Source organism: Pseudorasbora parva, chromosome 18, assembly GCF_024679245.1.
Source record: "Pseudorasbora parva isolate DD20220531a chromosome 18, ASM2467924v1, whole genome shotgun sequence".
In the NCBI taxonomy this organism is placed as follows: domain Eukaryota; kingdom Metazoa; phylum Chordata; class Actinopteri; order Cypriniformes; family Gobionidae; genus Pseudorasbora; species Pseudorasbora parva.
Genome location: NC_090189.1, coordinates 25957718 through 25972980, shown reverse-complemented (window position 1 = coordinate 25972980; position 15263 = coordinate 25957718). Strand labels below are relative to the sequence as shown.

The 15263-nt window shown below is 36.7% G+C and overlaps 1 protein-coding gene across 1 annotated transcript in view; it reads left to right on the top strand.

Annotated features, from left to right (window-relative positions):
* The first annotated feature begins 293 nt into the window (after nucleotides 1-293).
* The window catches only part of afap1l1b (actin filament associated protein 1-like 1b), a 28564-nt gene continuing 13594 nt past the window's right edge, over nucleotides 294-15263 (top strand). Inside the window, exons 1-2 of the mRNA XM_067423839.1 lie at nucleotides 294-423; nucleotides 14778-14903. Of these exons, the coding sequence (XP_067279940.1) occupies nucleotides 402-423; nucleotides 14778-14903 (148 nt within the window). The 5' untranslated portion in view covers nucleotides 294-401. The remainder of the gene's footprint in view (nucleotides 424-14777; nucleotides 14904-15263) is intronic.

Sequence of the window (15263 nt, the reverse complement as noted above, 5' to 3'; positions counted from 1 at the left end):
ATGAAGACCTCTACCTCTGGAGGGTGCTAAACTTTACCATCAGCCACTATCTCAGTGACCATATTTGATGTTAAATCAAAATCACCATGGATGAATACATTTGACACTGAGCCCTTAACCGATTTTATATGACTGTCCTCATTACATTTTGTGTGTTTTATATGACAGCATAAGACCAAATACCAGTAGGATGAATGATGTTGTTTACACCTATAGGAACTAGTCGTTAATTTGTCGAGCACTAGGACCCGGATTAGTAGCGATTTGGAGTGGTCTGCACGCGCCCCTGTCAAAAGTGTAGTGTTGGCCACACGCGCGCTGCATAAGATGCTGGTGTACATTACAGTCAGCGGCTGCTGAAGCGTGTTAACGGAGTACTCAAGAAAAGTATTCTCCTCGTCATGGAGATCACCGAGTCCACTTGTAAGTCTGAAATGTTATTCATACTAATCTAGCCTTACAGTAACAGTCTTCGAAATAGGTTCTAATGCAATATTTTAGCTTTTTAACATTCTTAAGTTATTCTTTTCTGTTTACCTGGAAGGTGAATCACATGCTAAGCTATAACATAACTCTCTGACCTTTATCGTGATAAAAAGGATACCTCATCAACGCACTTGCACACTGCACAGTACAGTTTGTTGGTGATGCAATAGATGGCTAATATCATAATGAATGAATAAGCTATGTGTGTCAAACTTAGGCTAGCCTATTGAAGCGACACAAAATGTATGTTTTTCACGAAATGACCACAAGTGTAAACAATGATTTTATTAGGCTTACTACTTTGGTATAATTTCAATTATAACAATTTCAGTATAGATGTTTTTGAATGTAACATTTATTAAACTATTCAACTTTGCTATTATGTCCCCAGGATATGTCAGTCTTGTTACAAATTAATAACTCCCCTTTATTGAACAGATGTACAATTCCATAAAAAAAACACAATGACATCATAATGACATCATCACTTTATCAGCATTTGAACCTTTCTAGTAGGGCAAGAGTGAATACTTTTATCATAATTTTGTACAGTAAATAAAACTATACATTTCTACTAAAATTGTGTATTAACTCTTGCATAAATTGTCTATGAATAACATATTAAACAAGTTCACTTAAAAACAAATCACATTTTTAAAGCCAATTTGTGGAATGACCCTTAGATAGACTGAACTAAATATTGTTGCTCTCATATTTTCTTTCAAATTATAATTTATTAAATGCCCAAATATACATGTCTAGTGAAAGGAAATCATAATGTTTAACAAGTATCATAACTACATTTTAACACCTCATATTTATATTGAATCAAGAGTGCAAGATCTTTCACAGCCAGCGTTGCTAAATATTTAAAAATATCTCTAATTCTCTCATCCTGTATTCTTCATGTCCCTAACTTTCCATTGACCCAGCTATCAGCTCCTTCATCCTGCTGTTCTGTCTGAGTTGGTTGAAGGCCAGTTCAGCACGATGGCTATTCATGATCTGAAAGAAGACTTCCTTGCCTCTCATGCAGGAAATCCGCTTGAGAATGTGTTCAACTCTGAGTTTGTTTGCATGGATGCCAGGAAAAAACAGCCCATCAGCTACTTGTTGCTGTTTTTAGTCATGTTAGGATTGGGAAATGCCCTCTTATGTGTGTAATTGTTTATTGTGGGGAGCATTAGTGAGTTTAGACATGTAGGTGAACTTTATACCTTATTTTATGAAAACCAGTTTGCTGTTGCTAGTTTGGAAAATTGTGTCTCACAAACTTTATTGAAATTCAGTCATTTCAGATGTGTTAGAACATTTTCGGACTTGAGCAGTTACGCTAGTTATTTATTTAGAATGATTTTTTTTTTTTTTACATGATTACCAGATCTAGTGTGAGGAAATAAGCACAGAAAGGCCAGATCCAGAGCTGCTGTGGTGTTAGCACATGATCACACTCCCCATCCTCCTCATCGAAGTTCGCCGGTGTAATCCACATCTGGTAGCCGAGTGTTTTTCTTTGATCAGGTTTTTTAACGAAAAAGTTTAAATCGCTTAAAACAGATGCGACTGATTCGAACAAGTGATGTTCCACAGTGGCATCCTGCTTCACCGTTGATGCGCTGTCGTCATTGTGTAAAGCCATCCCCAACATTTCTTATTGGTGCTGCAATTTAGACGGATTAGAAATGGGCTTGAATGAACTCTTTGCAGAACAAATCGAAATTTGCCAGAAGTTTGTGCCCAAAGCTGGTACTGCAATCACTTTCAAATTACTGTAGAGCGGTGAATCCCCTCTTCCCCTCACCCTTACTCGAGGTTGCCAGATAGGCTGCAGGATCAGCAGGAACATTTGTAGCTGCAGCTGTGGTAACTAGAGCAGATCTGGCAACCCGGATGCCGAAAAACTACTGACTTCGTGATTGGTAGATAGGTGGAGGGTGGAGCTTCAGGCCAAAACACAACATGTCAACATCATTATACGTTGAGGACTTCAACAACTTTTAAATGACAATATTCTGGCCGGACTACTGTTGCCAGTGATATAAGTATTTGAAATTAACATGATTTCTTAATGTCTACTGACATACAAGGGAGGCCATTTTATGATTAATTGAAATACTTTTCTTACATACAGTTCCTTTAACTTTTTTGGTTAGCCACTCAGCATTTTTACTTGGATCCATTATATTGTTACACATGCGTTTTCTTTCTCCACCGTTTACCTGCAATTAACACATAACTGACTGTTCAAGTGACTACTCGCCAAGATTTGGGTGTGAGCACAAAATCTGCGGGAATAAGTACCAATTTTGCGCAATATGAGCAATCATACACCGAAATTCAAGCACCTTGACAACAACAATATTCACTCGGAGCAAATGAAACAACTTAATGAGGGGAGGTGGGTTTGTGTGTCGACTTGTTGTCGGAGAGATGAGAGAGCGAGAAAGCACAGCTGATATTGTGTATCTGTTCTGTGCAAAATTAGTATTGGAAGCATTTCTGATTTTAGTATCGATATGTATTGAAAAATGTATATTTTTGACAACACTGCTTTTCACAATTTATTATTTCAGCTGCATTTTTAAAATAAATGTAGGCTATATATTATATATAAAATTCAGCTCGCCAAAGTTGCTAGCAGGCGAAATCCACCCACATTTGCATTCGGCGAATTGGCATGCATTGTCAAGCCCAGATTATCAATGTAAAAACAGTTGTGCTGCATTTTTATACATTTTTCTTGATAATGTAAAATAATGATTTGTTTTTCTTAATTGTTACTTAATTCACAGATTAATTGATTTAAGGCAATTATAGTCAGATATATGACAATATGCTTTGATGCAAGTCAAGACGTAATTCAAACTGTAAAAGATGGGGGGGTGTTCTCCTCCGACTCCTCCGGTTCCTTATGCACATGGATTACATCTATAAATACCCATGGTCAAATAGACAAAGGCTTCTCTCTTCTGCAGTTTGCGAGCCTGATGTGTCCGCACAGGCCTGACACTGTCTCTCACTCAAGCATTCCTCGGACCGAGCCCAGCCGTCAAGGGCGGCTCTTGTCTGTAGTGAAATCACACAGGGTTATTACGATACAGAGGGCCCGGAAAGGTCTTTGTGTGCGACCCTGTGGGCCCTTCCACACTTGTGTCCTCAAAGAGTAGAAATCAAAGCCAGTCATCACAAGGCTTGATGTGGATGACCAATGTATTAACCCTTAATGAAAGGAGGTCAGGCTGAGGCCCAGGATAAGGCTGGAAGAGCTTTTCCTAATCAACCTTCCTCAATCCCATTAGTCATGCCAAAATAGTAGCCAAGATATCGGTAGGAGCATTATGTCTGAAAGATAAGAATTTCAAGAAAGATTTGCAAGCATGTCTCTTAGTGTTTTATGTCAAAAAGTCAGTCGTGTCCAAAACATTTTTCCAAATATTTTCTTTTGCATTCCACAGTATAAAAGACAGTCATACAGTTTTGGTACAACATAGGGCAAAATAAGTCATTTGTATTTGAAGGATAATTCCAAACTGTCCAATCTTACACCTGCTAGAGGCTCATATCAGTTTTGTTATTGTTAACTAAAACTATTTTAAAAAAATCATTAATTGAAATTAAGCTAAAATAAAATATGAATATTAGACAAAAAACTTAAACTGAAAAAAAAACTTAAATAAAAATAAAACAAACCAAAACATTAAATAAAAAAAATATATATTTAAAAAAATGACAAAGGGTGTAAAATTTATTTAAATGAAATCTGAAAATATTAAAATAAGTGTTAATACAAATATTATTAAATCACTTTGAAATAATACACAAAAAAAGAAAAGTTGACATAACTTAAAATTGTAACTTGCTGCACAGCTTTTTTGAGTTCACTCAACTTTTAAAGAAAGTAGTTCACTTAACTCAATTAATTGAGTAAGGTCACATGTCTCCCAATTTAAAATCTTTTATTCAGCTCAGTTTTTATATATATTTTTTATTTTGTGTTGAAAATTGTTGTATTTTTATTTTGATGTCACCATCATGGTGATTATTGTTTTCTTTAGTTAGATAGTTTGACAACTTTTTAATGTTTGACAAGACAACACACAATCAGATGCTGTCGTGTGGGCGAAGATAAGAATATAATCATTGTGTAGTGGCTTAATTTACTGATTTTATGAGTTTAATATAAGCAATATACTATTAACTTTGTTTTATGGTGATTCTAGAAAAGATTCACCGCCTTATCAATTAGAACAGCTGACTAAGGTTTAAAACAGATTGTACATTAAGTATGTTGACCTCCTGTGAGATTTACTCCAACAGACATCAAGAATCAGCCTATAAATCTCAACAATGGTGACATGTTTCATGCCGCAATGCATTCTGGGAGCCATGGATGAGTTTTGCATAATGCACCCGGAATGCATTGTTAACTAGTTGCAATTTGTATTCTTGCTAACATGCATTTACAAATCAAATTTACAATTAATGTTGAACCAACTTCTTTTCACTGGTTAAGCCAACTTTTTTGCATTTAATTGTACAGTAAACTAAAACATAATCATTAGTCTAAATTTTTCGGAGTTCGATTTTTTTTACAGTGCCGGATTTAAATCGCAACTTAAGTATCCGATGCGAAATTAAGTGCTGGTGATAATGTTGATGTCTCTCTAAAGAAAGGTCACCTGAATGACCTTTTTCTGTATACAATTCTAAATAATGACAGTTTAAAAATGCTCATTTCATCCAAATCAATCACACCAAATCACAGATTTCTCATGTCACAATCAAATATGTTAGTTGCTTGTTCATGAGAAAACAGTAAAAGATTAGGATTGTGTAAAAAAAAAAAAAAAAGGTCCTGGTAAGTTTCACAGCCGGGGTTGTTGTTGGCTAGAATGTACAAATGCAACTCTCATGACTGCGTGCCTTAAGTCTTATGACTGCAGTGTAGAAGCAGAGAAGACGGTGCTAGATATAGCAAAAGACTGCTCTGTTCTTTCACTATAAACCTTCTGGTTATTAACAGACAGTTCTCTTGTTTGATTTTGATGTACTTTGTGCTGATGAGCAGGTTAGTCTGCCGACTGGCATTCACTATCTATCTATCTATCTATCTATCTATCTATCTATCTATCTATCTATCTATCTATCTATCTATCTATCTATCTATCTATCTATCTATCTATCTATCTATCTATCTATCTATCTATCTGTCTATCTGTCTATCTGTCTGTCTGTCTGTCTGTCTGTCTGTCTCTGTCTAGATTATTTTTTCACGTTTCTATGGTAGCCTATACTGGAAAGCAATGATAATCATTCAGAAGTTTTAAATGCTTTCATTAGCAAAACATTTAATATATGCAAAAAGTAATTACAGTTTTGACCCTTCTTCTTCATAACCTCTACAATTTGCTCTGACATGCTGGATATCGGCTCCTGGGCCAAATCCTGACTGATGGCAATCCATTCTTGCCTTATTTGTACTCAGAGTTGATAACAGTTTGTGGGCTTCTGTTTGTCCGTTTGCCTTTTGACCACCTGTTCTCAATGGGATTACGATCTGGGGAGTTTCCTGGCCAGCCACGGATCCAAAATTTCAATTAAATGATCTCTGAGACACTTCATTATCACTTTTGCCTCATGACATGGTGCTCCATCATGCTGGCAAATGCACTGATTATCACCAAATTGCTCCTGGGTCGATGGGAGAAATTGCTCTTGCAGGACTGTTTGAGTCCATTCTTTATTCATGCATTTTTGGGCAGACTTGCGAGAGAGCCAACTCCCTTTGGATGAAAAGCAACCCCACACATGGATGATCTCAGGATGCTTCATTGTTGACATGACATAGGACTCATATAGCGTTCACCTTTTCTTCTCCAGACAATCGATTTTCCAGATGTCCCAATCAGTCGGAAGGGAGGTGAAAATATGTCAGAGAAAATATGTCTTCTGCTTTCCAAACCCTGTACTTCCTGCATAATTTCAGTCTGTCCTGATGTCCTTGATTTTTCTGGGAGAGAAGTGGCTTCTTTGCTGCCCTTCTTGACAGAAGGTCATCGTTGTCCAAAAGTCTTGGCCTCACTGTGTGTGCAGATGAACTCAAAACCACTTGCTGCCAATATTGAGCAAGCTCTGCTATGCTGGTGACATAAATAAATAGCTGACACCTACAGAAGAGACAGTCCTGATGCTTGCTGTATACTCTGGGACATCCTAAAACCTTCAGTTGAACATCTCTCCTTGAAGTTCTTGATCCAGTAAATTGTTCTTTAAGGTGCAATACTCTTTGAAGCAATTTCATTGCATGTGAGGCTGATTTGAGGCATGACTTTCTTTGGAGGTAACCAATATCCATTGCTGACACAAGAACACAATGATTGGAAAAGTTGTTCCCACTTTTTTATAATCAATCAATCAATCAATCAATCAATCAATCAATCAATCAATCATCTCTGTTCATAAGGCCTATAAGCCTTAAAAAACTAAATGTTGAAACCAGATTTCTTATTAAACATTGGTTTTCTACTTAAACTGCAGTTGATACATTTTTTTGAATTGGAATTTAATTCTGAATGGTGTACAGCCCGGCTCAGCATGTGTTCAGAACAACCACAATGTGCACAATGTGCACAATGTTGCAGGAGTATTTTTCCCCGTGCCATTAAGCCATCAATAACCATGTTGTCATCCTCAAAGCCTTCATCCTTTCCCTTTCAATTATGTGGCCTGTTGTTCCACTGTAATTGCCCCCACAAGCTCTCATCCACTAAAATAGTGAGTTTTAAATTATAGCCATCTCGACCTTATATCCATGTGGCCTCCATGTGACCTTGACTGGTGTTCATCAAAGCTTCTTCTATGTTTCAGCACTGCTTGTGTGTCCTGTAGAGCTATGGCACGTGATGTCCACCCACCCTAAATCAGACAGCTGATAAGCTTTTTTAAGGATTGTGTGGTCACGGCATTCTGCATATGATGCTTGTCGGATTTGAGCCTTCATTCCTCACTGATACAGGAGAATCCCAACATGGTCTGTGGATAAGACCTCTAAACAGGCACAGATGGTGTGTGTTGTAGAAATGTAGTATGCTATAATTTTTGTAGTGTTTTGTTGGACCTGGTCCATGTGGGAGGGTCTGACGCTGAGAGAGAGCGTGCTTGTTAGTGAAGGACGGATGGTATGTCATTTTTGGGGGTGTGTGGAGGAGAGGAATAGGAAGCAGAAGGTTAGGGATGATAGAAACTGCTGTCGTCAGCCCAGACAGGAAGCTGCAGCTGCAGGACATATCCCCTTACCCACAATGCCCTTGCCTCAAGTCCGTACAGCTGCTTTCTCTAGGATTTGTTTTGCAAGTGTTAGTGTAGACGTGATTGTTTTCAATGATGTATTTGGGTGAATGAATGTTTGCACTGCATTTCTGAATGCTACACACTGCATTGTCCTCTTTTCCTCAAAGGTGATGTCATCATGTAATTTTGGACCTCACAATGCCACATTGTCTCGCTACTTTGCCGAGCCACTCAAAAGTTCAGTTGGAATGTTGTTTAAAAATGTGCCAAGTCTATACAAAGAATGTCCTTCTTTCTAATCTTTTTTAAATATAAGTTGCTATACTTGCAGATTCCCAGTATAAAATTGTTGTTGGTATACATACTCTCTTAATGTAATTATATTTATTTATAATTAACATTTAATTTAAGTAAACAAAACATGTAAATATATGAATTGGTTCCAGTTGAATGCATAGTGGTGTAATGGAAGTGTTGGGGTTTATTATTGAAAGACCTACCCATATTGAAGAACCCATTTTCCTATATCGACTAATATGACTAATATGTGTTGATGAGAGAAGTCTTTGTCTTCATTTGGTCTTTCTTTGGTCACTTTAAAGTTGAATTCAATATGTCTTTGGTCTGTGAGAGTCAGCAGACAGTATAGAAGTATTCAAAAAGCCACTGAAGCATTTAGATGGGGTTCAAAAAGCTCACATTCCCACACATTACACACATTACCCGCCACAGCAAAAACAACCAAGCCTTCGGAATAGTTGTAACAGAGCTGACTGTGCTTAGTTCCACAAACTTGACCCAGTTTCCAGAGAGAAACATGGCCAGCAGAAGACACAGAGGAACAGAGGGTGTTGTGTGGGAACTTAAGTTGCTCGGAAAAGGGACGGGTCACTACCTCGCCCGTGTCAGCGAGTGCACACCCAGACAATGGCCCTCTGGAGAGCTGCGGCCCTGGAGTTGTGATTGTGCCTCTCTCAGTACAATAACAGAGTCATCCTACTCTCTGCTCTTTGAGTTTCCGCCTCATACTCTTCTTCCGCCCCTCTCTTTTTCTAATTTCCCCTTATGGACCTTTCCTCCTTATTTGGGAGAGAGGAAAACTAGGAGTTTACTGGCCATTAAGCCAATTCAGTGAAAGACAACTAAAAGATAGCTTATCGCAGGCTGTGTGTTTAAAGTCGGCATGAAACTGAAGTTGCGATTAGTCTTTTACCCTTCTCTTATTACATATATATGGGTGAAACAACTTCTCAAACGAGCTAAATGTAGGGCAGGGCTTGATTTTGGCTATCAGGAATTGATTGGATGGTTGTGGTTCGGACAAATTGACAAATATTTCATAAATACAGCAATTGCCCATTTTTTGATTTCATGAAAAAAAGGTACAGTGCTGTCACTGGGGCAGTTCCCTAAGGTACAAAAGTAAAAAGGACCTCTAAATGGTACATATTAGTACCTTAAAAGGTACATATCAGTACTTTAAGAGTGCGTATTAGTACCTTAAAGGTACATAGTAGTTCCCAGTTGACAGCTGACTTTCCACACAGTTGAATACAGTTGAGTGTAAAAACTAATTTAAATTGTATATAGGCTATACACTGCTAGCTGCTTTTTGGATTTAAATAGGCAAAAAATAAATTTTGATTGGATCATTATTGCAGTGATCATTATGTTTCTAGCATTTTATATGTTGGGCAACAGTTTTTCAAACCCTAATGGATGGAGTGTGTTATTTCTTAAACAACAATGTAGGAAAACACATCATGGCCATATTCCAGGATGATGTCAAGATTCATCAGGCTCAAATATTGAAAGAATGGTTGGGAGGGAGCATAAAGAATAATTTTCACAGGCACCTCTTTAGCCTGACGTGGTCATACTCAATTCTAGTCAGAATATGAGTCTGAAACTGCTCCATTGGGCTGTGATTATGGGGCGTGTTTCAACCGAACCAGGAAAGACATCAATTGGAGACCCACAATCAATCAGAGCAACGTAGCGATGCATTGTCAAATATCAACAGAGCTCAACTGCACTGTGTTGCCCATGGTGTTGCCAAGTCCACGTTTTTTCCCCCGTGGGATAAAGTGACTATTATGTGATATATAGACCCATGAGTGCGAATTTTAGCAGGCAACCTTGCAACATTTTACCCCCCCAAACGCCATTTTTTTCCCCCGGAGAACCCCCCGAGAAGCTATTATTTAGGGCTAGTAGTTGGCAGGTTTTGTTGTAAAAACTTAAATTCATTGAAAGTCTTTGGGATGTGCTGGAGGAGACTCAGAGGGTTGAACTCTTGCATTGTTGTAAATACACGATCTTGACCAAAAATTGATGCACATCTTGAATTAAATAACATTACAAAATTTATTTCCATCAAGAAATGCATCAATATTTGATTAATATTGCATCAATATATATTTAAAAATTTTTTTTTAAATAATTTAATATTTTAATATATAAACTTTTAAGCGTTTATTTACCTAAGAAACTGAGTACACGATTTACCCATTAGGTTTAGGGGTAGGTTCAGGGTTAGTACCTAGTTATTACCTATTATTGTAATTACTATAATAAATACAAAGTATGTACATGGGGAACAGGACTGTAAAATCAAGTGCTTCCAAAAATCCTCCTCAGCACATTGCAGCACAGTTTTGTTTTTTTCTGAAAATGGTGGGTTTCTCATGTCCTTCAGCTGTCGGTGAGCAATTCAGTGGTTTGCTTTCTTTATCTCTCTCAGCTCTGTGTTTGTGCTCTGCTGACAGAACTGCAAAGGAATTTGAAAATATGCATTGTGAATTATACAGTTTCTCTTCTGTTGACAATCAACCAGGGCTGTGTTTCCCAAAAGCATTGAAGGCCTAAGTAGGTCCATTGCCACCAATGAGTCATAGAGTCCTATGATCAACTTAGCTCACAATGCTTTTGAAAAACGAAGCCCTGGAAGGTTCCTGTCCTAGAGTTATATTGATTGAGCGATGATCTGATTTCTAATAAATAACTTAGCAGTAGGGGTGGGCGATATGACTATCTTATATCACAATATAATTCATTTTATCTGATGTAAAAATTCAATTGAAAGGTCATAAATCTAAAATACTAGTCTAACTAACAAAAATGGATAAATAAAAGAAAAAGGAAAAAAAAATCAAGCTCATTGAAGACAAGTAAACAGTCAGTGATAAACAAGGTAAAAATGGAAATAAATATAAGCAATTGGACAAAAAACGTTGTCCAAAAATAGACCTACCTGAAAAAACTTTAAGCACTAGAAATAGTTTACTAGGTTTATTAGGCTGCTGTCACTTGAATGCACTGATTTGATATAGCCTTTCTTTCTCAATCATTTAAATTCACTTAAAAGACTATGTACACTCTAAACAAAATGGTGCTATTTGGCACTAAAAGTGGTTCTGGTTTGTAATATCTTTTGATGCCAAATAGCACCATATCTTTAAAGGTGCTCTACAGCAGTGTGTTCGGCAGTGGTGCTATATAGCACCTTTACCACCCCAAAGAACCACTGAAAAACCACTGAAGAACCATACAGGTTCTGTGTATGGTAACGGTGCTACATAGCACTACAGTCTTTCTAAAGAACTGGTGAAGAACCGTTAAAGAACCACTGAATCACTAAGATTTGGTGCTATAGAGCACTTAAAGTGGGTCCCCTATGATTACAAGCCAAAGAACCACTTTTAGTACTATATAGCACTGTTTTTTTAGAGAAATATTTGCACTATGTAGTCTTCTTGCAGTAAAATATCCAAAAACCACTATACCAGTGTTATATATTTTATTCATTTGAGTTCTTACAAAACCCCAAATGTTTCCAATTATTTGTAAATTGTGAGAAAATTGCTATTTTAACCAAGGAGCTGGGACGTCTTATGAAGTTGTCTGTCACTTGCATCACATCTGCGTTACCGTCCATTTCCGGTTTATTCTGCAGAAACGCTTTACTCTTAGCAGTGTGCAACAAGTGTCATAGCAGCCGCCAAGTGAACGCCCAGAGTAACATCATGACATCATTTTAAATACACAAATGTATCTAATATGATAAACAGATGTTACCTCATACTCATGACCGGATGGAAAAGCGGAAATGAATAATTAAAGTCCCGTTGCTCGTGAGATGTGTGTTTGGGTAAAAATCGCTCCAGCTGTCTTGCTCAGATCCACAACACTCGGTCCTGCTCTGCTTCATACTACAGTAACGTTAAGAACCGCATCCATGAACATGATTTCTATGTGAGTCCTATTTTTTACTGGCTGTGAGGTGTAGACCACATGTCCCAAGATTCTGATCTCATGGTGTCATCAAACTACGCCTTTGTTTTGTGCCCTCTAGTGGAGGGAAAAATTACACAGTGCAGCTTTAATAAACAACTGCATTTATGAAGAAACTCGCAAAGACAGGAATTTTGACATATAAGTACATGTGTTTGACTGTTCAGCCCAGTAAGGTGCTAAAATTAACTGAAATCAAATCAGTGGTTTAGTTTTCACTTTTTTTTTCAATATGTTTGTATACTGTGGTGTTTACATTTGTTAGCTTGTTTGACCGTTTCTCTTGCATCATCTTACATAGGGTTTTATTTTTTTAAAGAGGGTTTTTGTTAAATAACTCACTGAAGAGCAAATTTGTACAGCCCTCTAAGTAAATATGCTGACACAAGTTCTCTTACAGACTTTCATTGATGTTCTCTATTCCTCACTGTGCTGCTTACAATTTGAAAGTAATGCTAAAATGTTATTGTTTAATTTTTGCAGCATAATTATTTTAAGTCAGCTTTTAATTGCAGTAATTATATATATATATATATATATATATATATATATATATATATATATATATATATATATATATATATATATATATATATATATATATATATATATATATATATTAGTATATTTTAATATATTTTAGTTGCTATTTATATTAAAAGTAGTGTGTAACATGGATTTGGATCAGGACGATTCTCAAAATAGAAGTGCAAATGCAGAAAAGATCCGTTATTTTGAATTCCGCCTGTTTGCATAGCGGTTTGCGACCCTCACTTCAAAGCAGCGTTTGTTTTTCAGAGCGGTGAGGGTCTAGAAAAGAAACATCATGAGCTATGCAACAGGTTTTTGATCTGGTCCAGAAAGATAGAAAAAACGCTCTCAGGGCAAAAGAAAAAGAAAGGTCACATATTGCAGTAATTACTTTTGGCCAAGAATAATAATTCCTGGTTCAGAAAAGCTAAATGAGTGGAAGGTATAGCCTTGAAAGAGGGACTTTTCCGTTCCCATCCCTCTCTCCAGTCGGGGTGTGGTGTGAAGTGCTTACATGTGAAAGATGTGTGACTCTGATCTGATCTTTGAGAAAGGGATTTAATTATTTTTGGAATGATCAGAGGGACGCATAGACTTAAAAAAATGAAATAATCCAGCTGTCATTTTGTCAGATAAACTCTATTTTAAATAGTGAATCTTTGAATGAACTATCAAATTTAGAAAAAGTTGGCATTACGCAAAATAATTAAAGGGTTCCTATTATGACCCTTTTTACAAGATGTAAAATAAGTCTCTGGCATCCTCAGAGTGTGTGTGAAATTGTAGCCCAAAATATTAATATATACATAATATTTTTTTAGCATGTTAAAATCAAGCCTGCAGCACGCCTCTCAGGAACTCAAGCTTTCGCACCTCGATCGCCCCCCCCCCGGTGACCGGTCCCAGTATAGCCGCCCCTCTGTGTTTTCTAATGGATGCGAGGCAAACTAAACAATAAAATTACACTTCAAAGATTTTTTCCCCAAAGTAAGTTTATATCATTGAAGGCAGTTATCATCACGATGATTTTCATTTCAAATTTCATTTCAAGTGTGTACGTTTTTTAAAATAAGTTTAGTTTTACTAAACTGCTCTGAGTTAATTTGTCACTGAGGCACTAACGGACTTTGAACATAAAAAAGTATTGAAAATACAGGACACACAGTCACTTGAATGAGCACAGAAAAGCTCGTTCTAGAAAAATACAATTAATGTCTGACAATAAAAACGAGACAATAAAAAGCCAGGAATTTACTTTTATAGTGTTTAAACCAGTTCGAAAATCGAAAAAGTTGTGAAAACTATTGATTTAATTGCTTACATTATTTTAAAGATTGAATTAAGATTGAATTACATTATAAATAAATATTTTAAACTTTTTTTCCTGAGCTCTTTGAAACCCTAAACATATAAGTAATGGTTAATTTTTGGACTTATCACATGTTAATGTGAAATTGTATTTATTATCAGTCCCCATAACATTGTGACAACTATGTTTTCATAGTTTAAATGGCCAGTAAATGTTAATATAACATATATAATAATATAAATATAGAGTTTTAAAACCAGCATCTAACTCTACATTTAAGGACTGCAAATTCAAGCTACTTTTCCACAAGTTTCCTTCTTTAAATGAATAATGAGACCTGTCCGCACCTACAGACAACCAATGCTGTTGCATTGTTAAAGCGAATTCCAAATCCAAGACTTTCTAAAAATGTTGTTTCTCTGTAGGGGGTTCCTTGTTTCCTGTGTTTGTTAGGCCATTCATAACACTGCAGCTATTGTTCACCATACACAGATTTGGAAGAGCACTACCATAAGAAATCAATTCAGGTCATACCCCCTTTCTTTGCTTGTTTATTGCATTAAACCTTCGGGATATCATGTTTGGCATTTTGGCAAGGTTTCATCAACAAACAGCCAAAGAAATCAGATGTCCAACAGCTGAGGCCTCCTGACGGATTTTAAAAAGGTCAAATGGACTGAATGAAAATGCCTAGTAACTCCGATTAAAATGCTTAGAAACTATTTTAATAAAGGTTGTGTGTGTATTTAGACCATCTGATGAATATAAATGCATGGGGGTCCAAAAGTCTAAGACCATTAGTGATTGTCATCTTCTGCAAATATGTTTCTGGTCACTGATCCTGTCCTTCTCTCGATTCTCTGTGCAGGTATGGAGCACCTGGTGAAGGAGCTGAGTTTGCTTCTCAAGCTGCTGGAGAACGAAAGCGTGAGTTCAGCCACCGCAGAGAAGATGAGCGTGGTCAGGAACTTGGTCAAACAGCTGCAGCCATCTGGTGAGACTGAATAGCAAATAGATAACAGCTGAGCTGAATCTATTGGCCATTGCACTGCTGAAGTGATTCACATGTTAATAATTATAGCAATGTATAGGTATTTCAGGTAGCAAAGTTACTCTGAAGAAAATTACTTTTTTTTTTTTTTTTTGTCACAAAACATGTTATCCTAAATTATAGAAATAAAGTATATTATGTAAGGAATAATTGACGACGGGCTGTTGGCTGTTGACCCGAGGTGGTGCGGTAATGCATTATTTTTCAATAATTCAACGGCCCGGAGTCATTTATTCCATTAATTACCACACCTCAAAACACATTGTTCAGATGATGTATTGCAAGACTTCTGGCAGGTTTTTA